The following is a 26,177-nucleotide window of genomic DNA, read 5'->3' as shown; positions in this document are numbered from 1 at the left end:
ACCCGCCTCTCAGAGCTTTACACAACTCCAGGAAATCAGCGCAGTGAAGTTTCGTTTCTTGTGAAATCGTCAGTCTCTCTGTCTCTCTGCAGCAGAAATGGCAGAAGCGAATATTCTGGTAGCGCAGGACCAGTTTAGCTGTTCAGTGTGTCTGGAGATATTGAAGGACCCAGTCGCTATTCCATGTGGACACAGTTACTGTATGGGGTGTATTAAGAACTGCTGGGATCAGACTGATCATACAGGTGTCTACAGCTGCCCCCAGTGCAGAAAGACCTTTACCCCAAGGCCTGATCTGTGCAGAAACACCATGCTGGCTGAAGTTGTGGAGAAATTAAAGAAGACAGGACTCAATCCTCCTCCTGCTCAAAGTTATGCTGGACCTGGAGATGTGCCGTGTGATTTCTGCACTGGGAGAAAGTTCAAAGCTGTGAAATCCTGTTTGACGTGCCTGGCCTCTTACTGCGAAACACACGTGAAGACACACTATGAGGGGGCTGCTTTCAAGAGGCACAAGCTGATCAATGCAATTGGAGATCTGGAGCAGAAGCTTTGTGCTGAACACCAACGATTATGTGAGGTCTTCTGTAGAACCGATCAGATGTGTATTTGCTTGTTGTGTTCACAAAATGAACACAAGAGCCATGATACAGTCTCAGCTGAGGCAGAAAGGACTGGCAAACAGGTAAGGGTTTGAACCATTTCCTTGTAGCTATCCTAGAAGATAAGAATTCCCAGGATATTTAACATGTCTGTTTACTAGGTTATGCAGTTTCACATGAGATCAGATTTTAATTGTATATTAAGAGCTATTTAAAGATCCCTAGTTTTTTAATTGCTATTTCTAAACTATGATGTGCTACAATGTATTTCAGGGTGTAACAGGGGTGTTGTTACGGGTGTGGCTATCGCTGATTGACAGGAGAGACACAGGAGGTTTTCTTTGATACAAAAACACAAAACATTCAAAACAAAACACTGCTCGAAAACAACTAGAAAATAAAAGTTGACCAAACAAGAAAGGAGGTCCCGCTCCAGGAACAGTCTCCCTGACACCTCCTCTCTAGACTTGGGTGGGATTAAAATCCTCTAAACTTGTTCCCTATTCCTTCCAGTGCTAGCGATCCTGGTTAACTCACACAGTGATCCGAGATACATTTTTCCTCTTGTGTTTTTCTCACCCTGGTTAACACACGCAGTCGTGAGGATCCTACAGCAACACTCTCCTTCCCAGACAGTCTGTATCCCTGCTTCTAGAACCAAGAACCAGGGCTAAGAGATAATCAATTAATCAGTTAACACCTGGACACATTCCACACCTGGATTTGAATATGCCCTGCCATATCTAGCACAAACTTGATCATCAAAAACATTATTTACAATCAAACAAAAACACACTGTTTACACGTGCAGGACCTCAGCCCTGCCTCACAGGGTAAGAAGGATTTGTTCAGCTGTTTTGTGGTGCATTGGAATTTGTAGTGTAAAATTAGCATGATTTATATTCCTAGTGTTTTTTAGATGTATCTTGCAACTTAATAAAATCATAGATCAGTTCCATTGCTTAAGATAATATAAATTATAATATAAGATAAGATAAAGACAAGCACCTAATTAAAAAGCAAAAAAAAAACAAGATTAACATCATATACAATATACAAGATTAATATGATATTCAATATACACAGAGCTTCTGTTTTTCGGTGTTTATTAATTTCATTAAACCAAGATCCAGCCATGCTTGTGTTTGTAGTGATGTGGTGGAAATATGATCCTCGCTTGGAAAATTGGCGCTGCAGCCGGAGGACGGAGCGAGATTCACCCAGTGCTGCCTCTATGATGCAGGACCTCTTTAATATATTGAAACAATGATTGCAGCACAGGAATCATAATATCTTCTTAATAAACTAATACATCACATTTTAAACAAGACTTTAATAATTGTGTTTTGATATACAGTAAACAAAACCTGTGCCTTTAAAAGTGACACATACGCATCTATCTGCACTGGCAGAGCTGCTGTGCCCATGCCTTTAAAAGTGACACATACGCATCTATCTGCACTGGCAGAGCTGCTGTGCCCGTGCCTTTAAAAGTGACACATATGCATCTATCTGCACTGGCAGAGCTGCTGTGCCCGTGCCTTTAAAAGTGACACATACGCATCTATCTGCACTGGCAGAGCTGCTGTGCCCGTGCCTTTAAAAGTGACACATACGCATCTATCTGCACTGGCAGAGCTGCTGTGCCCGTGCCTTTAAAAGTGACACATACGCATCTATCTGCACTGGCAGAGCTGCTGTGCCCGTGCCTTTAAAAGTGACACACACGCATCTATCTGCACTGGCAGAGCTGCTGTGCCCGTGCCTTTAAAAGTGACACATACGCATCTATCTGCACTGGCAGAGCTGCTGTGCCCGTGCCATGCCGTTCTTGCCAGTCTGCCCACAGTGAGAGGTGTGTTTTCGGGAGGATTGCTTGTACACTTAAAACATTTGATCTATCAATTTATAGCCATCATTTAGCTGAGAAGAATTGTTTTTATTAATTGTTTTTTATTTTATTAATTATTAAAGTGTTCATTTTTTGTAGCATATTTTACTTTTTTTAATTATGAAGGCTTAGTCAGTAGAGGGCAGAAAAAGTAAATTAATTTGGTGAATTAACAAAGTTTACATGATTAAAACAGATATGTTTAAGTTAAAAACGAAATGTAACAATCTGTTTGGGATGTTGTTTGTTGAAATCTACAATTTCTTTCGCTCACCCTACTAGTCCCCTCTTTCCTTTGCTCTCTTCCACAGTGAAGTCCTTCTGCTCACGGGCTCATTCTTCTGGGGATTTTGTGTGTTTAGGCATTTTTACATTTCTTCACAATTTTCAATTCTGTTTTAAATTCCACGAGTGTGTGAATCCTCCCTATTGAACTGTAATATAGCTTTAAATCCCACGAGCAAGAACAACCCTCCGTTTCTAATTGTAATCTCGTTTTAAATCTCACCAGCGTGTGCAATCCTCCAATAGAAATGCAGGAATGTGCTGCCACTCAGTTTAAAGTATTCAGAATGAATCAATGATAGATTCAAGTCAGGAAGGAGGTTCATTGCCCGACTGCGCTGGGAAAGGGATTTTGTTTGTTCTGTTATGTTATTTTATTGTATTTTTTCACATGGAAAGGGATGAAGTCAATGTGAATTGAGAAACCATGTCCAGTGTTTTTCCTGTGTTTATTGGGTATACACTGATTTCATTGTTTTGTATCAGTGCTGTTTTATCTGTGTTTATCGATTAAAAACAGAAATCAGAAGCCCTAAATATCCATTAAAGAGAAAGCTGCTTCAGTTTCCTTGGTGCTTGACAAAACAAACATGTAACACATGCTAGATCAGCCATCATTCACTGTTACTAGTATGAAACAGTACCATCTAGTGGACAGCTACTGTGGATCAAGTGTCCTTTTGTGTTGCTGGCCGCTGTGCACTAGATGGTGCTGTATCTTACTACTATACACACATGTTGTCTGATCTAGCCTTTGCTACAGATGTCTATGGCGTGCAACTGGAACTGAAGAGCAAAATATATTCAAGAACAACTGAGAATTATTGCAAACATTGTAAAGAGGTAAGGGGTACAAGAAAATAGAAAATATATATAAACTAAATGATTCTGTCAGTTTCAATAGCATACTTAAACAGGCCTGTGTTGGGTGTGACAGGATATCACTCAATGCCCTGTCAGAAATGTCACTGTGTCACTGTGTTTCTACACAGAAGCAGCTGGGAGAGACACAGACAGAAATACAACAGAGAATCCAGGAGAGACTGAAAGAAATTGAAGAGCTGAAACAGGCTGTGGAGTCACTGAAAGTGGGTATTGACAAGAGGGGGTTATTATTATTATTATTATTATTATTATTATTATTATTATTATTATTATTATTATTTTTATTATTAACAGATTGACTGGAACACGTCTACAGAAGTTTACTGTCTATGCCTGATGTGTTTTTGATATCAATTCTAACCATGTCTCCTCTACTGTGTTCTTTCACTCAGAGATCTGCATGCATAGAAATAAAGGAAAGTGAGAAGATCTTTACTGAGCTGATCCGATCCATTGAGAAGATCCACACTGAGGTTATTGAGCTGATTGGAGCTAACGAGAAGGCTGCAGTGAATCAGGCTGAAGGACACATGAAGAAACTGGAGCAGGAGATTACTGAGCTAAGGAGGAGAAACACTGAGCTGAAACAGCTTTCAGAGACAGAGGATCACATCCATTTTCTACAGGTAACATCACTGCTTGTTAGAAAATCTCAAGTCCATAACTGGGACGGTTTCAGACAGACCTCTCCAATTGAATGAATCCTTGCTTTTCCCCAGGAATGTTTTGGACCCCATTCTGTTTCACTGAAAACTCCTTTTCTCCACTTTCCTGTTGTAGAATTTCCAGTCTCTCTGTGCCCCTCCTGAAGCTGGAGACTTACCTAGCGTTACTGTCAATACAGGCATCTCCTTTGGGGCTGTGAGGAAAGCTGTATCTGAACTTAAAGACCATATTGAGGACTTCTGCAAGGGGGAATTAGTCAAAATAACCACAACAGGTTGGTGTGAAATAGATTCCTTTGGTAGAGATTTCTCAAATAGGCCATGGCTTGAGGAGGGACAGGACTTGCAAGACATTAATAAAGACCTCTTGCAGATTGCTGGCTATATAAATAATGTAGTATTGAGAAGGGAGGAGGCAGCAGAGAGGAGGAAGGAGTGGGGAGGCAGCAGGGAGGAGGGAGCAAGGAGGGCAGAGCAGGGAGCATTGAAAGGGAGCATGGACGGAGAAGAGAGAATTAAGCTGGGAGCATGGAGGAGAGGGTGGAAGAGAGAGGAGGGAGCATGAAGGAGAGATCAGGGAGGAGACAGAAAAGAGGCAACAGGGATGAGGGAGCAGAGAGAATGGAGCATGAAGACTGGAAGAGACAGCAGGGAGGAGGGAGAATGAAAGAGTGAGCAAGGAGGAGGGAGCACATAAGTGGGAGGAGGCAACATGGAGGAGGGAGCAGGGAGAAGGGAGCAGGGAGGACGGAGCAGGGAGTGATGAAGCAGACTGGAGGGAGAAGGGTGCATGCAGGAGGGAGCAGGGAGGTGGTAGGAGGGAGAATGGAGGATGGAACGGACTGATGAAGCAGAGAGGAGGAAGTGATGTGAGGATGGAGCAGACAATGACTGTTGTATGTTTGATGCACAAGGCTGTCCTAATATGGACACCGTACTGTTGGGTAAAGATATATGATGAAGAGGAAGGAACACAAGACTCCAGTGCAGTGGCAGACGTGTTCACATTGACTTTGGCTGCTGCACCGATACGGAAGGAATACATATTCATTGTAATCGTGAACATCTTGAAGTACGGATTTTTACATCCTGAAATGCCGTGAATAAGCCTTGTTTCTTTTCAGATTGCTGTTTGGAGTCTTGTGTGTTGTGTATTAATCCACATGTTTCAATTCTATTTCTCTCTCTTTTATTCTGCCCAGTGAATGAAGTTGCAGTTTACAGTCTGCAGGCTCCAGAGCCAAGGAACAGAGCTGAGTTTTTAAAATGTAAGTCTGTTTTCACTGAAACATTTGATTGAAAGATGTGTCACTCCATTGAGAGAAGAGCTAACACTACAGAACAGGGAGGGATGGAGCTTGAGGGCAGCAATTATTATTATTTATTAGTAATTGTGAAGCCATTAATCTACACTCCTCTCCAACAAGTATTGGTTCAGATGAATACATGCAGAATGACTGGGGGAGGGGCATTTGTTGCCTGTTTTTCCACTCAGACCTTTCTCTCCCTAAATATCTTGGTATCCCTGAATAGATAATCATCCCATCTTTTAATACATGTACAATGCATGTGAAACCAGTTGTGGGGTAAAATGAACAGCTATCCCTCCCAGTCATCCTGTGCTGGTAGTAAATGTATATTGCAGTATCACTGCACTTGTGGGATGGATTGCTCATTAAAATATTAGACAGATATTTGAAGAGTGGACGATATTCTATTGAAAATATTTAGTAAGCAAGGGGTCTGAGTGGGTAAAATGGCAACACATACCCTGTAGGAACATTAAGTGAACTGTAATTGTATGCAGAACTGCATTTGATTGGTTCCAATTGAAGAAGTTTGATAAGATTGAGGAATTATAATGAACAAAACAATCAAACAGCAAGAGGGTTTAAAGGGTTCATAAGGTCCTTTGTATTTTATTGTGTTGCATATTCCCATGTGTTGCTACAGCTGTTTACGTGAGGTGTGTGTATTGTTTTAATTATTTTTATTTTTTTTACATTTTGACCACTTTTTTATACTTATAGATAGCTTCACATGTAACTGCATGGGCCTCTCAGAACTACATTTCCCATCATCCTCCTGCTCACATATGTAATTGAGATGGAATTACTAGTGAGCAGGAGGATGATGGGAAATGTAGTTCTGAGAGGTCCATGCCGGTCCACGGGAAGCCATCTTGAGGCAGGGAATGCAATTTAAAAGTTTAAAAAAGTGGTCAAAATGTATTAAAAAAAATAATTAAAACAACACACACACCTTCCATAAACAGGATGAGAGGATGCAGCAGACAATGACTGTTGATTTTCTCAGTGATTTGACTTTTCTAACCGTCTCTCCTCTACCCGTCCTCTTCTCTTCAATCAGATTCCTGTCAGCTCACACTGGACCCCAACACAGCGAATAGAGACCTCTGTCTGTCTGAAGGGAACAGAAAGGTGACATGGAGGAGAGAGACAAAGAGATATCCTGATCACTCAGAGAGATTTGATCGCTCTCCCCAAGTGCTTTGCAGAGAGGGTTTGTCTGGGACTCGCTGTTACTGGGAGATTGAGTGGAGTGGGGGTGGGGCTGTTATAGGAGTCACATATAAAGGAATCAGCAGGAAAGGATGGGATCATTCCTGTCGCCTTGGATGCAATGACAAGTCCTGGAGTTTGGACTGCTCTGATTCCAGTTATACTGCCTGGCACAATAACAATGAAACTGCAATAACTGCCCCCCGCTCCCCCAGAATAGGAGTGTATCTGGACTTTAATGCCGGCACGCTGTCCTTTTATGGCGTCTCTGACACAATGACCCTCCTGCACAGATTCCAAACCACATTCACTGAGCCGCTCTATCCTGGGTTTGGGCTTGGTTCTGAGTTTTTTGTTAACATTGGTTCCTCTGTAACAATCTGCCAGCTGAACTAGACTGTTTTGTGTTGTAAGAAACCCTTTGTATTGAACTCCCTGTCTGTCCTCTCCACTCCTCGGGTGAAGGGAATGTTCAATCTGACACAACTTTGGATGAAAGTTAGGGGGTAAAACGGCGCCACCTGCAGAGCGAAACGAGGTGAATTATTTTAAGAATTGTTATGTTTTATATATATTTTAAAAAATCGCATCCAATAGTCAGTGCTGTAACAGTTTTTAAAAAGTGAACTTAAGTTTGCTTTATTGTGTGTGTGTTTCTGTTCTTTGAGTTCCATGAAATGTTTGTTCTGTTTATCTTTTCAGATTTTAGTAATGTGATTTAATAAAAAAAATAAAAAAATGATTAACTGACTTTCTTTTTATTAATACTCCATTAACATGGTTTTTCAAATGAGAATGAGAAAGAAAGAGGGGAATGAGAAAGCATTGTAAAGCACAGAGAGGTGTGGTAAAGCATAGGGAAGCATTGTAAAGCACAGAGAGGTCTGGTGAAGCATAGGGATGCATTGTAAAGCACAGAGGTCTGGTAAAGCATAGGGAAGCATTGTAAAGCACAGAGAGGTCTGGTAAAGCATAGGGAAGCATTGTAAAGCACAGAGAGGTCTGGTAAAGCATAGGGAAGCATTGTAAAGCACAGAGAGGTCTGGTAAAGCATAGGGAAGCATTGTAAAGCACAGAGAGGTCTGGTAAAGCATAGGGAAGCATTGTAAAGCACAGAGAGGTCTGGTAAAGCATAGGGAAGCATTGTAAAGCACAGAGAGTTGTGGTAAAGCATAGGGAAGCATTGTAAAGCACAGAGAGGTCTGGTAAAGAACAGGGAAGCATTGTAAAGCACAGAGAGGTCTGGTAAAGCATAGGGAAGCATTGTAAATCACAGAGAGGTCTGGTAAAGCATAGGGAAGCATTGTAAAGCACAGAGAGGTCTGGACTCTAACCCTGGGCTTGAGACTCAGCTCAGTGATTTGGATTCCTGAACAGCTTCTTAGTAAAGGTATTATTCAGCATGCCGCCGCACCGTGAACTAATAAGAAAACACTTTCAGTACCTGGCAGGCTCTTGTGACATATCAGGAGGGTCATTCTCTTTACTCCTTCTTCTTCTCCTTGGAGTCGGGTCCATGCCTCTCTCTACTGAGTCACTCGTTCCTCAGTTAGCTGGGTTTCTCCTCTGCAACACAATTGAAACAAGTCCGTTGTTAAAGAGTACAGCGCTTCAAATGTCATTTTTCTTTCTCTTTCTTTAGACCGGCCCCTTATCTTTTCATGCTGTTTGAAATCATCCTGACCGCTTCTTGTTATCACAGTTACTCAAATGCTGCGTTCGTTTTTGGAAACGTCTGTGTTGCTAATTGAGTGCCATGGGAGCATTGTATTTTAAACAATTTTGTATCAATTAAGATTATGTTTCATTTTGAATGATTCATTTTGAACTTTAAATATACAGGTTAATACTAACAGTTACAACAGCACTTAAGAGGAAAAAAAAACTATGATCTTTTTGTGTGTTTTGTCCAGTTGTTCTGCTTGGATTTTGGTGTCTGACCAAATTTCTATTAGAGCTTGAGTTTCTCGCACTGTTCATGTCGTTAGGGTTACCCGATTTGCCCTGAAAAACTAAATAAGACGTTCTTTTTCTCCAAGTCACTGACGCAGTACCAAAATAACAGTATTGTGCAGTAAAGAAACAAGGACCAGGGGTCACAAATGGAGATTAGATAAAGGGGCATTCAGAACAGAAAATAGGAGGCACTTTTTTACACAGAGAATTGTGAGGGTCTGGAACCAACTCCCCAGTAATGTTGTTGAAGCTGACACCCTGGGATCCTTCAAGAAGCTGCTTGATGAGATTCTGGGATCAATCAGCTACTAACAACCAAACGAGCAAGATGGGCCGAATGGGGCCTCCTCTCGTTTGGAAACTTTCTTATGTTCTTATGTATTTAACACAATAATAGTTTTACCAAATTATAGTGGAATAGTTGTATGCTTGTGTCTTAGAAAATATCAGTTTACAAAAGCTCCCTTATTTTGCAGACTCCATGTTCACAAGTATGCGGAAGCCCCTTTGGCAGTCAGCATGCTCTGACATCATAAGTCACATGACCGGAACCTGCGTGACGTCGAGTTATTTTGATTAAACATCAATAATAACCGAACAACGAAGAAGAAGAAGCGAAAAGGACGGAAAACACAAAGAAAAAATGATGTAGCCTATCATTGTGATAAGCTGAAATATTGAAGTACCTTGACAAGATGTTTTGCCGGTAGGCAGTTCCGGGCCGTACCGGCTGACTTTCAACTCTGATTATTAGTATTATTATTATTATTATTATTATTATTATTATGGATATAGTTTTATTATCCACTATCCTCAACAATACGAAGTATAAAATCGACTCGCACAAGCGCTCCTCTTCACTGTAGCTGAAGCGAGCTGCGGGTCACATGACACAGGAAGTAAATGTCTTCAAAGCAGTTCCTTGGGTTGGGCAGCAGCTGGTTCATGACGAGAGAGAAACACAGACCTGTTCAGAGTCATGCGAGTCACGAACGACTTTAAATAATCCTGTGTGTGTCTTTATCTCACCTCGCTCGACCCGCTGACAAGTCTTGACAGCCCGCTATTAATAATGAACCGGGGAAATGCTGAGGTTCCCATGCAGCTGTGGAGACATCTTTGTTTCCTCCTCCTTGAAGTCATCTCCGTGTCTGTATCTCCGAAATCACTCGTTCCACAGTTAGCTGTGTTTCGACTGTGCAACACAACTGAAATCATTAACGAGGGGAGCACAGAGCACCCCGATATACTCACAGCAGAACAGCCTCCATTCACAAAACCTATAGCAACGCGATCATTAACGAGGGGAGCACAGAGCACCCCGATATACTCACAGCAGAACAGCCTCCATTCGCAAAACCTATAGCAACGCGATCATTAACGAGGGGAGCACAGAGCACCCCGATATACTCACAGCAGAACAGCCTCCATTCACAAAACCTATAGCAACGCGATCATTAACGAGGGGAGCACAGAGCACCCCGATATACTCACAGCAGAACAGCCTCCATTCACAAAACCTATAGCAACGCGATCATTAACGAGGGGAGCACAGAGCACCCCGATATACTCACAGCAGAACAGCCTCCATTCACAAAACCTATAGCAACGCGATCATTAACGAGGGGAGCACAGAGCACCCCGATATACTCACAGCAGAACAGCCTCCATTCCCAAAACCTATAGCAACGCGATCATTAACGAGGGGAGCACAGAGCACCCCGATATACTCACAGCAGAACAGCCTCCATTCACAAAACCTATAGCAACGCAATCATTAACGAGGGGAGCACAGATTTGTAATTTCCAGTAAAATGTAATGTTTCTATATTCCAATCTGTGCCAAACGTCACTTTAAAACCCGTGTATTATGAATGTAAAGCCTAGTCCGGGTCTGTCCCGCGACACATCCGTTTCATTTACACTGTAATGCGGACTCACAGGAACACAATATTTCTACCTGTGCTGAGTGGGAGCTGCAGAGGGACTGTGTTTTACGTAACTTCGTTAAACTGCAATAAACACTCTGTCTGACTTTGTGTCCTCACCTAGGACTGTATAAAGCAGGATAGGACAGTCAATCCCGTGATGCAGTTCTGTACTCAATTACAGGCGCCATTTGTGGAGCCCACTCAGTACTGAATACATTGCGGAGATGCTGTGGAGCCCACTCAGTACTGAATACATTGCGGAGATGCTGTGGAGACACTCAGTACTGAATACATTGCGGAGATGCTGTGGAGACACTCAGTACTGAATACATTGCGGAGATGCTGTGGAGCCCACTCAGTACTGAATACATTGCGGAGATGCTGTGGAGCCCACTCAGTACTGAATACATTGCGGAGATGCTGTGGAGACACTCAGTACTGAATACATTGCGGAGATGCTGTGGAGACACTCAGTACTGAATACATTGCGGAGATGCTGTGCTGCAGCGCCAGGATATACCGGTGTTTCTTTTAATAACAATACAAAATATCGTTAATATAAATTGCCTGTTATTTATGTGAATTAATGCTTGATTATGTCAAGAAACATTTTGCCAGGGCGAGAGTGAATACTTTAAAAGCATTGCGAGCGCGCTGTGAATGAGCTCTACGGGCTCCAGGAATGCGTCACTGTTTACTAACTCCGCCCACTTGTGACATCATTGTCCTATCCTTCCTTATATAGTCCTAGGTCCGCCCCAGTGCTTCGTAAAGCCGACAGCTATTGGCTGGTCTCAACACACATCATACAAGAGTTCCGTCAGACTTTCCAACAAGCAAGACTTTCATTTGACGCGGGTTTTATGGAGCCTCGTTATCATAACGTCTCTTATTATCATTAACGCCCGAATTATAATTATACGATTTTAAACCATCAAAAACGAAACCTGCCGAACCTCTGGAACCAGACCGATAAAAAGAAACTCAAAACTGGATGTCAAAAACGGAAGCAAAAGACGAAAAAAAAATAAACTGCAATAAACACACTGTCAACCTTTCTGTGTACATTTCAAAATGATTATTTCTGTAAAGGGTGTGTTCTGTTTTCTGTTAACTGTTACTAAGTAGGCTAAACTAAAAAAAAAGGGCGCTACAGGTAATAATTAGATTTTACTGCATTATTATTATTATTATTATTATTATTATTATTATTATTATTATTATTTATTTATTTCTTAGCAGACGCCCTTATCCAGGGCGACTTACAGGTGTTACAAAATATCACATTACAGATAAGAGCGTTATAAAAATACAGTCAAGTCAGCGGCAAACAGGAGCAAATTCAACTAAGAACAATACAGAAAATAATCACGTTTGAGAGCAAATTCGACTAAGAGCCGGTAAACGTCTCATAAAAACATTTGCTTAGAAAAGTACATTCCATTCCACAAAAAAACAGTGAATTCGGTTTCCTTTCAGAGTAAATTCAAATACAAGATACAGGAAATAGTTCTAATTGAGAGCAGTAGTTTAGGCCTACTGTAGATATTTATACAAAATGTTTTTGTTTGTTTGTTTTTTAACTCAGACAACTCCAGACATGTCCGGCTTAGAGAGGGACAACTAATTCTGAAAACCGTTTTGAAAGAAATATATCGTTGCTGTGGGGGTGGCTCGAGTCTCAAACTGGGGGTCCATTCCCTGGGGCTTGAGGTCTCGGAGGGTCTCTTCAAGCTCCTCTCTGCAAAGACAAGTTTATAATCCTAATGTTAGGATGTTTTTAATATTACACTCTTCAATATCACCGCGACAGCATCGCCTCATGAAATCATAAACACATCGTTACAGTAAAATGATTTCGCGTTGAAATTTCTTTGACCCTGTCATGCTTTTCAGACACTTTGTGTGGTCAAATTGATCACATGACCCGGGAGCCTTTATCATTTGTAAAACCTGGCTTTGAGAAGCTTGTCTGGAGACTCCTAACTGCCAGACAGCCTTCCCCGTTCCATTCAAATCATGTGACAGTGTGACCTTTCAACTCTGTGTACAGGCAGAGTTGAAAGGTCAGACTGTTAGATTGATAAGGAGGGGAGACATGTAGAAACACAATGAGAATTTAAAATCGGCTTATCCTCTACGGTAAACTTGCGAGGTATTTTTTAACAAACCTCCTCAGTTTCTCCTCCTTGTACATCACCTCCAGCTCCTTGTTTTCCCTCCTCAGTCTCTCCAGTTCCTCCTTGTCCTCCGAGCCCCCCTCTGTCTGCTCCTGAGCTTTCCCTCTGTTGATGAGAAACACGCGTGCAAATAACCATCATCAAAGACATGTTACTATTCATTAAAAACCCTAAACACAGCTCCCAAGTGAAAGGGCAGCAGTTACTGGGAGAGTCATTGAGGTGCTGGTGCTGCTGGTGAACCTGGACTGGAGTCGTCAGGTATGTTATTAAACTGGAGCACGCATGCCTCTGCAGAGAGAGGAGATAAGACCTGATATTACCTGGCAGGCTCTTTGCTGTTCCTTCTCCTTGGAGTTGGGTTCATCTCTCTCTCTCTTCCAATTCACTCGTTCCTCGGTTAGCTGTGTTTCTGCAGCAGAACTGAAACAAGTCAGTAACTAATGAGTACAGAGCCTCAAAAGATCCTTTCTTTAGACCGCCCCCTTATCATTTCATGAGGTTTCATCATCCCAAGCCCTTCTTATTATTGCTGTTACTCCAGTACTGGGTTGAATTATTTTTTTGGATGAGTCTGCTATTTGTTTGTTTTCAAATTCAAACACAGTGAATATATAATATATTGTGTAAAACAAATCGTGCCTGTGTTATTGTAGTGTAGCAGTGTGGAGTAGTGGTCAGGGCTCTGGACTCTTGACCGGAGGGTTGTGGGTTCAATCCCACGTGGGGGACACTGCTGCTGTGCCCTCGAGCAAGGTACTTTACCTAGATTGCTCCAGTAAAAACCCAACTGTATAAATGGCTAATTGTATGTAAAAACAATGTGATATCTTGTAACAATTGTAAGTTGCCCTGGATAAGGGCGTCTGCTAAGAAATTAATAATAATATTGTAATAATAATGATTAATGAAAGCGACAGAGCAGTGTGTTTTTGTTATTGGTAAAGTGAATCTGGTTTGGTGTGAATGGGATTTCCTTTGCGTCACTTTGCCCCTGTTGTTAATGTAGATTTTGTATCTATACCTGGATATTTGCAAAGCTGTACAGTTTTATAATACAGGGTGCAAGTTCAACATGAATTAAAGAAACACAACTATCTCTCCTTGCAATGACAGTCTAACACACTTTTATAAAATGGGTTTCTTATCTTCATTGGTTTTAATGTAACTTTAAAATTGCTGCTTTTGTATTATTATGTGTATACGGATATTGCTGCTCTAGAAAGAGTGCAAAGAAGAGCGGCCAGAATTATCCTGGGTTTAAAAGGCATGTCGTATGCAGACAGGCTAAAAGAATTGAATCTATTCAGTCTTGATCAAAGAAGACTACGCGGTGATCTGATTCAAGCATTCAAAATCCTAAAAGGTATTGACAATGTCGACCCAGGGGACTTTTTCAACCTGAAAAAAGAAACAAGGACCAGGGGTCACAAATGGAGATTAGATAAAGGGGCATTCAGAACAGAAAATAGGAGGCACTTTTTTACACAGAGAATTGTGAGGGTCTGGAACCAACTCCCCAGTGATGTTGTTGAAGCTGACACCCTGGGATCCTTCAAGAAGCTGCTTGATGAGATTCTGGGATCAATAAGCTACTAACAACCAAACGAGCAAGATGGGCCGAATAGCCTCCTCTCGTTTGGAAACTATCTTATGTTATTTAAATCTGTTATTGAAATGGTCTGACTGTGGCAGTTGTATCTGTGTCATGCTATACAAATGTATTGTGGTTTGTTCTTTTTTTCTGCTCTTTTCTGTACACTGCTTTGTGATATTTTTGTATAAAAGGCAGTGTGGTTAAAGTCCAGGGATTGTAACCAGAAGGTCACGGGTTCAAATCACACCTCTGCCACTGACCGACTCACTGTGTGTGACCCTGAGCGAGTCACTTCACCTCCTTGTGCTCCGTCCTGCGGATGAGATGTTAAATCAACGTCCTATTGGAAGTGACTCTGCATATAATGCACAGTTCACAGCCTGCCTCTGTAAAGCGCTATGTGATGGTGGTCCACTATGAAAGGCGCTATATAAAAATAAAGATATTATATATAAATAAATAATACATACATAATCAATACTGTGGATACAGACAAGCCCGCTGCAGATCTATTGACTGTGTCTCGACATGAATCTGAAGATGAGAGAGTTTCTGTACAGTATTGGTATTGAATTGGTTTGTACAGCGCTTGTGTTTGAGGGGCGGTGTTCTGAAAATCTGCACCTACCCCTCCAAATGCGATACCTCAATTGAACAATAGGTAGGTAACTTGCAGAGGCAGAAATGACGCTTCAACATGGGCTAACCTGTGCTTTTAATAAAATGGACAGGTTTTAACCCACTAAACTCCGGGTAGCTCACCTGCAGAGGCTGAAAGGACCCGTGTTGACTAAGCGTCGTGACTTTACATTATATTCTATTATTATTATACGACCGATTAAAACCAAGTGCACATAATGAAAACCTCATGAACCGGGTTTATTATTCGAGGAATACAAACAATTGTACATAAAGACGCGTATGGATGAATTCGTTTACTCATTAAACTCACGCTAACGCTGAAAAAACAAAACAAAAGCGAATCACGCATGCGCAGTTTGTGCAAGCAGCACAGATTTTCAAAAACAGCTGCCCTGTGGCGCAGACACCAACGCACAAATCTGTTCTGATTAATATTATTATTATTACGCGTTTATTTGTGTTATAATTATTATTATTGTTAATTACTGATTTATAAAGCACTGTCCTCAACACTAAAAAGCATAAAATCCACTCACCACAAGCGCTCGTCTTTCCCTGCAGCTGAAACTAACTGCGTACGTGCATGAAATCGAAACCAAGTTTGTTCAAAACAAACCAAACAAGTTGGGCAACAAACTGATGCTTCCAAGGTACAAAAACAAGGGGTCTGAGTCACTGAAGTCACGAACGACTTTAAATAGTCTAACTCGACAGCCCGCTATTAATAATGACCCGGGGAAATGCTGAGGTTCCCATGCAGCTGCGGCTACGTCTCGTTTTCTTGCTCGTTAAAGTTTATTATCTGAAAACTCCACATTCGTGTTTTTTTTTTAAAAAAAACTAGCAAGCTGTAACAATCAATAACAAGCTGGAGTAGCGAATAGCGAGCTGCGAACCGCTTGCTAACTTCACTAACGCAAACCACAAGCACTTCCATCAGCCAATGGAAGGGCGAGAATGAGAGCCAATCAGAACGCATTCTGTTTGACCAATGAAAATACGGGTAGGGCTCGGGGCCCTATTTTCCTCGTGGCCAATCAGAACGCAGACGGCTCTGTGTGTGTCCGGGTTATCCCTGTAAGCGAAATGTCGCGATATCCGTGACGTGTGTGTTGACTGAAAATATAAATAAAAATGATCTGATCTTAAATGAAAAGAAAGACAAATATCATGCTGTTTGGTTCGGAGAAAATGATACAAAATACTAGTTCAAATGTTTTCTCTCGTTACTTGTAATACCGCAGCATTGGAGAGAGCCGACACTTTAAAATATCTAGGGGTTTATATTGACACAACTCTTCAATTTGATAAACCCATTAAAGATGTATGTAGTAAAATTGGAAGGAAGCTTGGAGGATTGTGTGGTCAGCGCCACTGTGTAAGCTTTACAGCAAGGTTTAAATGAGTTACTTGTGTTCCCTATTCTAGACTATAATGATGTGATGTGCGGGTCTGCTAGTGAGGAATCGCTGAAGAAGATCGATACAATGTGTAACAGGGTGTGTATCTGTGTGCTCCCGTGTACTCCGCTAGCGCATCACTGCAGCGCGTATTCTACATTAAACTTGCGATCGACTGCTAACACAAGGAATTATCACTGGAATCGGATTCTCTTTAAAGGGGCACACAACACATTACCAGTTTATTTAAACAGCTTGTTTCTGAGTTCCCTGTAAATACAGCCTATCGTAATGTCTGAGACACACAATACTGTAATATACCGTCTGGAAAAAGTGCTGCGGGAAGAAAGTCTTTCGTTTTGTTCTGCTGCTACAGACTGGAAGCTGTTACCCGCAGGACTGAGACCTGACATCTCCTGTGGGAATTAAAAAAACAAACCCTGTTGTTCTAGTGCTTAAACAGGCTTGTGTGTGTGCTGTGTAAATCTGAGGTGTACTTTGTGTATTGTCTTGTCATTATGCGTTTATATTATTTTTATTTTTGAAACCTGTAACCTGCTGCTGTTATTTCCAGCACGCCTTTGTAAACGAGCTACTTTTAGCTCACATGGCCTTCCTAAATAAAGAATTAAAAATCAAATAAATAAATAATAAAGAGCGCGTCACGTTTACGGTTATAACCGCACTGAAATATACTGGCTTTAAAACAAGAAAAGACAACCGATGCAGCTGCGCAGCAGAGACAAGAGAACGAGGCAAGCGCGTTTATTGTTTGGAAAGTAACTGTAATGTTATTACTGCCATTAAAAGATAAACGTGTTATATTACCTCGTTATTGACTAAAGTAATATTATTACAGTAAGGCGTTACTAAAGTAACGAGATGCCGTTCAAACCGTCATCACAAACATACGTGTAACAGAACATTCCTTAACATTACATATTATAGATTTGGGTTAAAACACAAAGTTAGACTCTTCAGCCCTGATATTAAACAGTTGTTAATATCAGTTGTTTAATTCCTAATCTTAACATTGTAATATTTGTTGGGGGATTTAGAAACAGTTTCATATAATATCTGCTTCGGCAGTTTCTGCTCCCCCTGCTTGTCTAAACCTGGCCTCAGTCCCAAACCCCGCCTCTCAGAGCTTTACACAACTCCAGGAAATCAGCGCAGTGAAGTTTCGTTTCTTGTGAAATCGTCAGTCTCTCTGTCTCTCTGCAGCAAGAATGGCTTCAAAAGTATGGTCAGAGGATCGGTTTAGCTGTTCAGTGTGTCTGGAGCTATTGAAGGACCCAGTCACTATTCCATGTGGACACAGTTACTGTATGGGGTGTATTAAGAACTGCTGGGATCAGACTGATCATACAGGTGTCTACAGCTGCCCCCAGTGCAGAAAGACCTTTACCCCAAGGCCTGATCTGTGCAGAAACACCATGCTGGCCGAACTTGTGGAGGAATTAAAGAAGACAGGACTCAATCCTCCTCCTGCTCAAAGTTATGCTGGACCTGGAGATGTGCCGTGTGATTTCTGCACTGGGAGAAAGTTCAAAGCTGTGAAATCCTGTTTGACGTGCCTGGCCTCTTACTGTGAAACACACGTCAAGCCACACAGTGAGGTTACTCCATTAAAGAGGCACAAGCTGATCAATGCAATTGGAGATCTGGAGCAGAAGCTTTGTGCTGAACACCAGAAGGTTTTGGAGGTCTTCTGTAGAACCGATCAGACGTGTATTTGTGTGTTGTGTATTGTCAAGGAACACAAGAGCCATGATACAGTCTCAGCAGAGGCAGAAAGGACTGGGAGACAGGTAAGGGTTTGAACCATTTCCTTGTAGCTATCCTAGAAGATAAGAATTCCCAGGGATATTTAACATGTCTGTTTACTAGGTTATACAGTTTCACATTAGATCAGATTTTAATTGTATATTAAGAGCTATTTAAAGAGCCCTAGTTTTTTAATTGCTCTTTCTAAACTATGATGTACTACAATGTATTTCAGGGTGTAACAGGGGTGTTGTTACGGGTGTGGCTATCGCTGATTGACAGGAGAGACACAGGAGGTTTTCTTTGATACAAAAAACACAAAACATTCAAAACAAAACACTGCTCGAAAACAACTAGAAAATAAAAGTTGACCAAACAAGAAAGGAGGTCCCGCTCCAGGAACAGTCTCCCTGACACCTCCTCTCTAGACTTGGGTGGGATTAAAATCCTGGATTTGAATATACCCTGCCATATCTAGCACACACTTGATTGGCAAAAACATTATTTACAATCAAATAAAAACACATTATTTACACGTGCAGGACCTCCGCCCTGCCTCACAGGGTTAGAAGGATTTATTTAGCTGTTTTGTGGTGCATTGGAATTCGTAGTGTAAAATTAGCATGATTTATATTCCTAGTGTTTTTTATATTTATCTTGCAACTTAATAAAATCATAGATCCGTTTCATTGTTTAAGATATTATAGTTTAATTAGTTAAACTTTTTAAAAATGACATTACCAGAAAAGTCAAGCTCCTAATTTAAAAAAAGCAGAAAAGACCAAGATTAATATGACATTCAATATACAAGATTAATATGATATTCAATATACAAGATTAATATGATATTCAATATACAAGATTAATATGATATTCAATATACAATATTAATATGATATTCAATATACAATATTAATATGATATTCAATATACAATATTAAGATGATATACAATATAAATCAGGCAGAAAAAATAGCTTAATTTGGTGCGTTAAAACACATTTTTACATGATTAAAACAGATATGTTTAAGTTAGTTTAAAACGAAATGTAATAACCTATTTGGGATTTTGTTTGTTAAAATCTACAATTTCTTTCGCTCTCCCTACTAGTCCCCTCTTTCCTTTGCTCTCTTCCACAGCGAAGTCCTTCTGCTCACGGGCTCATTCTTCTGGGGATTTTGTGTATTTAGGCATTTTTTACACCATTTTTTACACTGATTTCATTGTTTTGTATCAGTGCTGTTTTATCTGTGTTTATCGATTAAAAACGGAAATCAGAAGCCCTAAATATCCATTAAAGAGAAAGCTGCTTCAGTTTCCCAGGTGCTTCACAAAACAAACATGTAACACATGCTAGATCAGCCATCATTCACTGTTACTAGTATGAAACAGTACCATCTAGTGGACAGCTACTGTGGATCAAGTGTCCTTTTGTGTTGCTGGCAGCTGTGCACTAGATGGTGCTGTATCTTACTACTATACACACATGTTGTCTGAAACTGCTGCCTTTGTCCAAGTTTAAACCACCTCCAAGGAAGTTTTCAATTTAATTCAGCTATCACATTTAAACATGGATTAAAATGAGTGGAGCAATTTCATTATATTTAATCTTTTAAATGTTTAACCTTGGATTAATTTTAAACAAGGATTACATATAAATCCTGGTTTAAAGTTTTGTGCAACATGATTCAAATATAATCCTTGATTTAATCTGGGTTAGTGGTTAATCCACGCTGGTGCATTCGACCCTTAGGGTATCTGTGTGCATAATGTGTGTATCGTTACACAGAGAATTGTGAGGGTCTGGAACCAACTCCCCAGTAATGTTGTTGAAGCTGACACCCTGGGATCCTTCAAGAAGCTGCTTGATGAGATTCTGGGATCAATAAACTACTAACAACCAAACGAGCAAGATGGGCCGAATGGCCTCCTCTCGTTTGTAAACTTTCTTATGTTCTTATGTTCTTATGTTAATCTAACTTCATATAAAGGGGGAGAGGTGTGAAAACACAGCCTGCTCTGAAATAGTCTGTATTGAGTGTGACAGGATATCACTCAATGCCCCGTCAGAAATGTCACTGTGTCACTGTGTTTCTACACAGAAGCAGCTGGGAGAGACACAGACAGAAATACAACAGAGAATCCAGGAGAGACTGAAAGAAATTGAAGAGCTGAAACAGGCTGTGGAGTCACTGAAAGTGGGTATTAACAAGAGGGGGGTATTATTATTATTATTATTATTATTATTATTATTATTATTATTATTATTATTATTAACAGATGGACTGGAACACATCTACAGAAGTTTACTGTCTAAGCCTGATGTGTTTTTGATATCAATTCTAACCATGTCTCCTCTATTGTGTTCTTTCACTCAGAGATCTGCATGCATAGAAATAAACGAAAGTGAGAAGATCTTTACTGAGCTGATCCGATCCATTGAGAAGATCCACACTGAGGTTATTGAGCTGATTGGAGCTAACGAGAAGGCTGCAGTGAATCAGGCTGAAGGACGCATGAAGAAACTGGAGCAGGAGATTGCTGAGCTAAGGAGGAGAAACGCTGAGCTGAAACAGCTTTCAGAGACAGAGGATCACATCCATTTTCTACAGGTAACATCACTGCTTGTTAGAAAATCTCAAGTCCATAACTGGGACGGTTTCAGACAGACCTCTCCAATTGAATGAATCCTTGCTTTCCCCAGGAATGTTTTGGACCCCATTCTGTTTCACTGAAAACTCCTTTTCTCCACTTTCTTGTTGTAGAATTTCCAGTCTCTCTGTGCCCCTCCTGAAGCTGGAGACTTACCCAGCGTTACTGTCAATACAGACATCTCTTTTGGGGCTGTGAGGAAAGCTGTATCTGAACTTAAAGACCATATTGAGGACTTCTGCAAGGGGGAATTAGTCAAAATTACCACAACAGGTTGGTGTGAAATAGATTCCTTTGGTAGAGATTTCTCAAATAGACCATGGCTTGAGGAGGGACAGGACTTGCAAGACATTAATAAAGACCTCTTGCAGATTGTTGACTATATGAAGGAGGAGGGAGGCAGCAGGGAAGAATGAGCAGAGAGGAGGGATTTTTACACCCTGAAATGCCGTGAATAAGCCTTGTTTCTTTTCAGATTGCTGTTTGGAGTCTTGTGTGTGTTGTGTATTAATCCACATGTTTCAATTCTATTTCTCTCTCTCTTTTTTCTGCCCAGTGAATGAAGTTGCAGTTTACAGTCTGCAGGCTCCAGAGCCAAGGAACAGAGCTGAGTTTTTAAAATGTAAGTCTGTTTTCACTGAAACATTTGATTGAAAGATGTGTCACTCCATAGAGAGAAGAGCTAACACTACAGAACAGGGAGGGGTGGAGCTTGAGGGCAGCAATTATTATTATTTATTAGTAATTGTGAAGCCATTAATCTACACTCCTCTCCAACAAGTATTGGTTCAGATGAATACATGCAGAATGACTGGGGGAGGGGCATTTGTTGCCTGTTTTTCCACTCAGACCTTTCTCTTCCTAAATATCTTGGTATCCCTGAATAGATAATCATCCCATCTTTTAATACATGCACAATGCATGTGAAACCAGTTGTGGGGTAAAATGAACAGCTATCCCTCCCAGTCATCCTGTGCTGGTAGTAAATGTATATTGCAGTATCACTGCACTTGTGGGATGGATTGCTCATTAAAATATTAGACAGAGGTGTGTGTATTGTTTTAATTATTTTTATTTTTTTACATTTTGACCACTTTTTTATACTTATAGATAGCTTCACATGTAACTGCATGAGACTCTCAGAACTACATTTCCCATCATCCTCCTGCTCACATATGTAATTGAGATGGAATTACCAGTGATCAGGAGGATGATGGGAAATGTAGTTCTGAGAGATCCATGCCGGTCTGCGGGAAGCCATCTTGAGGCAGAAAATGCAATTTAAAAGTTTAAAAAAGTGGTCAAAATGTATTAAAAAAATAATTAAAACAACACACACACCTTCCATAAACAGGATGTGAGGATGCAGCAGACAATGACTGTTGATTTTCTCAGTGATTTGACTTTTCTAACCGTCTCTCCTCTACCCGTCCTCTTCTCTTCAATCAGATTCCTGTCAGCTCACACTGGACCCCAACACAGCGTATAGAAACCTCTGTCTGTCTGAAGGGAACAGAAAGGTGACACTGAGGGGAGAGATCCAGAGATATCCTGATGATCACCCAGAGAGATTTGATAGCTATGCCCAAGTGCTTTGCAGAGAGGGTTTGTCTGGGACTCGCTGTTACTGGGAGATTGAGTGCAGTGGGGAATGGGCTTCTATAGGAGTCACATATAAAGGAATCAGCAGGAAAGGATGGGATCATTCCTGTTGCCTTGGATACAATGACAAGTCCTGGAGTTTGCGCTGCTCTGATTCCAGTTACACTGCATGGCACAATAACAATCAAACTGCAATAACTGCCCCCCGCTCCCCCAGAATAGGAGTGTATCTGGACTTTAATGCCGGCACGCTGTCCTTTTATGGCGTCTCTGACACAATGACCCTCCTGCACAGATTCCAAACCACATTCACTGAGCCGCTCTATCCTGGGTTTAGGCTTTATTGTTTTGATTCCACTGTAACAATCTGCCAGCTGAACTAGACTGTTTTGTGTTGTAAGAAACCCTTTGTATTGAACTCCCTGTCTGTCCTCTCCACTCCTCGGGTGAAGGGAATGTTCAATCTGACACAACTTTGGATGAAAGTTAGGGGGTAAAACGGCGCCACCTGCAGAGCGAAACGAGGTGAATTATTTGTTTTTAGCAACGAATGGATTTCATATGAAGTAACTGTATTTAATTTATTTAAGAATTGTTGTGTTTTATATATATTTTAAAAAATGGCATCCAATAGTCAGTGCTGTAACAGTTTTTAAAAAAGTGAACTTAAGTTTGCTTTATTGTGTGTGTGTTTTTGTTTTTTGATTTCCTTAAAATGTTTAATATTTCAGATTTTAGTAATGTGATTTAATAAAAAAAATTATCGTGATAGACTGACTTTTTCTTATTTCTTAATACTCATTAACATGGTTTTTCAAATGAGAATGAGAAAGAAAGAGGTGAATGAGAGATAAAGAGGTCTGGTGAAGCATAGGGAAGCATTGTAAAGCACAGAGAGGTCTGGTAAAGCATAGGGATGCATTGTAAACCACAGAGAGGTCTGGTAAAGCACAGGGAAGTATTGTAAAGCACAGAGAGGTCTGGTAAAGCACAGGGAAGCATTGTAAAGCACAGAGAGGTCTGGTAAAGCATAGGGAAGCATTGTAAAACACAGAGAGGTCTGGTAAAGCATAGGGAAGCATTGTAAAGCACAGAGAGGTCTGGTAAAGCATAGGGAAGCATTGTAAAGCACAGAGAGGTGTGGTAAAGCATAGAGAAGCATTGTAAAGCACAGAGAGGTCTGTTAAAGCACAGGGAAGCATTGTAAAGCACAGAGAGGTCTGGTAAAGCATAGGGAAGCATTGTAAAGCACAGAGAGGTCTGGTAAAGCATAGGGAAGCATTGTAAAACACAGAGGTCTGGTAAAGCATAGGGAAGCATTGTAAAGCACAGAGAGGTCTGGTAAAGCATAGGGAAGCATTGTAAAGAACAGAGAGGTCTGGTAAAGCACAGGGAAGTATTGTAAAGAACAGAGAGGTCTGGTAAAGCATAGGGAAGCATTGTAAAGCACAGAGAGGTCTGGTAAAGAATAGGGAAGCATTGTAAAGCACAGAGGTCTGGTAAAGCATAGGGAAGCATTGTAAAGCACAGAGAGGTCTGGTAAAGCATAGGGAAGCATTGTAAAGCACAGAGAGGTCTGGTAAAGCATAAGGAAGCATTGTAAAGCACTGGGAGGTCTGGTAAAGCATAGGGAAGCATTGTGAAGCACAGAGAGGTCTGGTAAAGCATAGGGAAGCATTGAAAAGCACAGAGAGGTCTGGTAAAGCATAGGGAAGCATTGTAAAGAACAGAGAGGTCTGGTAAAGCATAGGGAAGCATTGTAAAGCACATAGAGGTCTGGTAAAGCATAGGGAAGCATTGTAAAGCACAGAGAGGTCTGGTAAAGCTTAGGGAAGCATTGTAAATCTTAGAGAGGTCTGGTAAAGCATAGGGAAGCATTGTAAAGCACAGAGAGGTCTGGTAAAGCAGAGGGAAGAACTGTGAAGCTCAGAGAGGTCTGGTAAAGCATAGGGAAGCATTGTGAAGCACAGGAAGGTCTGGTAAAGCATAGGGAAGCATTGTAAAGCACAGAGAGGTCTGGTAAAGCATAGAGAAGCATTGTAAAGCACAGAGAGGTCTGGTAAAGCATAGAGAAGCATTGTAAAGCACAGAGAGGTCTGGTAAAGCATAGGGAAGCATTGTAAAGCACAGAGAGGTCTGGTAAAGCATATGGAAGCATTGTAAAGCACAGAGAGGTGTGGTAAAGCATAGGGAAGCATTGTAAACCACAGAGAGGTCTGGTAAAGAATAGGGAAGCATTGTAAAGCACAGAGAGGTCTGGTAAAGCATAGAGAAGCATTGTAAAGCACAGAGAGGTCTGGTAAAGCATAGGGAAGCATTGTAAAGCACAGAGAGGTCTGGTAAAGCATAAGGAAGCATTGTAAAGCACTGGGAGGTCTGGTAAAGCATAGGGAAGCATTGTGAAGCACAGAGAGGTCTGGTAAAGCATAGGGAAGCATTGAAAAGCACAGAGAGGTCTGGTAAAGCATAGGGAAGCATTGTAAAGAACAGAGAGGTCTGGTAAAGCACAGGGAAGTATTGTAAAGAACAGAGAGGTCTGGTAAAGCATAGGGAAGCATTGTAAAGCACAGAGAGGTCTGGTAAAGCATAGGGAAGCATTGTAAAGCACAGAGGTCTGGTAAAGCATAGGGAAGCATTGTAAAGCACAGAGAGGTCTGGTAAAGCATAGGGAAGCATTGTAAAGCACAGAGAGGTCTGGTAAAGCATAAGGAAGCATTGTAAAGCACTGGGAGGTCTGGTAAAGCATAGGGAAGCATTGTGAAGCACAGAGAGGTCTGGTAAAGCATAGGGAAGCATTGAAAAGCACAGAGAGGTCTGGTAAAGCATAGGGAAGCATTGTAAAGAACAGAGAGGTCTGGTAAAGCATAGGGAAGCATTGTAAAGCACATAGAGGTCTGGTAAAGCATAGGGAAGCATTGTAAAGCACAGAGAGGTCTGGTAAAGCATAGGGAAGCATTGTAAAGCACAGAGAGGTCTGGTGAAGCAAAGGGAAGCATTGGAAAGCACAGAGAGGTCTGGTAAAGCAAAGGGAAGCATTGGAAAGCACAGAGAGGTCTGGTAAAGCATAGGGAAGCATTGTAAAACAGAGAGGTCTGGTAAAGCATAGGGAAGCATTGTAAAGCACAGAGAGGTGTGGTAAAGCATAGGGAAGCATTGTAAAGCACAGAGAGGTGTGGTAAAGCATAGGGAAGCATTGTAAAGCACAGAGAGGTCTGGTAAAGCATAGGGAAGCATTGTAAAGCACAGAGAGGTCTGGTAAAGCATAGGGAAGCATTGTAAAGCACAGAGAGGTCTGGTAAAGCATAGGGAAGCATTGTAAAGCACAGAGAGGTCTGGTAAAGCATAGGGAAGCATTGTAAAGCACAGAGAGGTCTGGTAAAGCATAGGGAAGCATTGTAAAGCACAGAGAGGTCTGGTAAAGCATAGGGAAGCATTGTAAAGCACATAGAGGTCTGGTAAAGCATAGGGAAGCATTGTAAAGCACAGAGAGGTCTGGTAAAGCATAGGGAAGCATTGTAAAACACAGAGAGGTCTGGTAAAGCATAGGGAAGCATTGTAAAGCACAGAGAGGTCTGGTAAAGCATAGGGAAGCATTGTAAA

At 41.2% G+C, this 26,177-nt stretch overlaps 1 protein-coding gene and 1 long non-coding RNA gene across 4 annotated transcripts; one reads left to right on the top strand and one right to left on the bottom strand.

Annotated features, from left to right (window-relative positions):
• LOC131723124 (tripartite motif-containing protein 16-like) lies at nt 1-23,348 on the top strand. Of its 3 annotated transcripts, XM_059016570.1 has the most exons (7): nt 1-685; nt 3,771-3,866; nt 4,056-4,289; nt 4,444-4,584; nt 21,231-21,252; nt 21,541-21,597; nt 22,425-23,348. In XM_059016570.1, the coding sequence occupies exons 1-7, from the start codon at nt 98-100 to the stop codon at nt 22,958-22,960; spliced, it is 1,674 nt and encodes a 557-aa protein (XP_058872553.1). In that variant the 5' UTR covers nt 1-97; the 3' UTR covers nt 22,961-23,348. The 3 variants fall into 3 exon arrangements, with proteins under 3 accessions (XP_058872553.1, XP_058872551.1, XP_058872552.1); XM_059016568.1 differs by lacking the exons at nt 21,231-21,252; nt 21,541-21,597 and adding an exon at nt 5,531-5,596 and having other exon boundaries at nt 4,444-4,603; XM_059016569.1 differs by lacking the exons at nt 21,231-21,252; nt 21,541-21,597; nt 22,425-23,348 and adding exons at nt 5,531-5,596; nt 6,699-7,601 and having other exon boundaries at nt 4,444-4,603.
• On the bottom strand, nt 6,422-10,406 carry LOC131723155 (uncharacterized). The gene is made up of 3 exons (XR_009320145.1): nt 9,493-10,406; nt 8,295-8,416; nt 6,422-6,752 (listed from the first exon to the last, which is right to left on the bottom strand). It is a non-coding gene; the product is annotated as an uncharacterized LOC131723155 (long non-coding RNA).
• Nucleotides 23,349-26,177: the final 2,829 nt, after the last annotated feature.

The sequence above is a fragment of the Acipenser ruthenus genome, chromosome 53 (genome assembly GCF_902713425.1).
Source record: "Acipenser ruthenus chromosome 53, fAciRut3.2 maternal haplotype, whole genome shotgun sequence".
Lineage (NCBI taxonomy): Eukaryota > Metazoa > Chordata > Actinopteri > Acipenseriformes > Acipenseridae > Acipenser > Acipenser ruthenus.
This window is presented reverse-complemented; position numbering and strand designations above follow the sequence as displayed.

Coding starts and splice junctions, on each gene's coding strand:
- LOC131723124 (XM_059016569.1), top strand. CDS start 98: ATGGCAGAAGCGAATATTCTGGTAGCGCAGGACCAGTTTAGCTGTTCA. Junction 686..3,770: donor CAGAAAGGACTGGCAAACAG/GTAAGGGTTTGA, acceptor GTTTCTACACAG/AAGCAGCTGGGAGAGACACA. Junction 5,597..6,698: donor CAGAGCTGAGTTTTTAAAAT/GTAAGTCTGTTT, acceptor CTCTTCAATCAG/ATTCCTGTCAGCTCACACTG.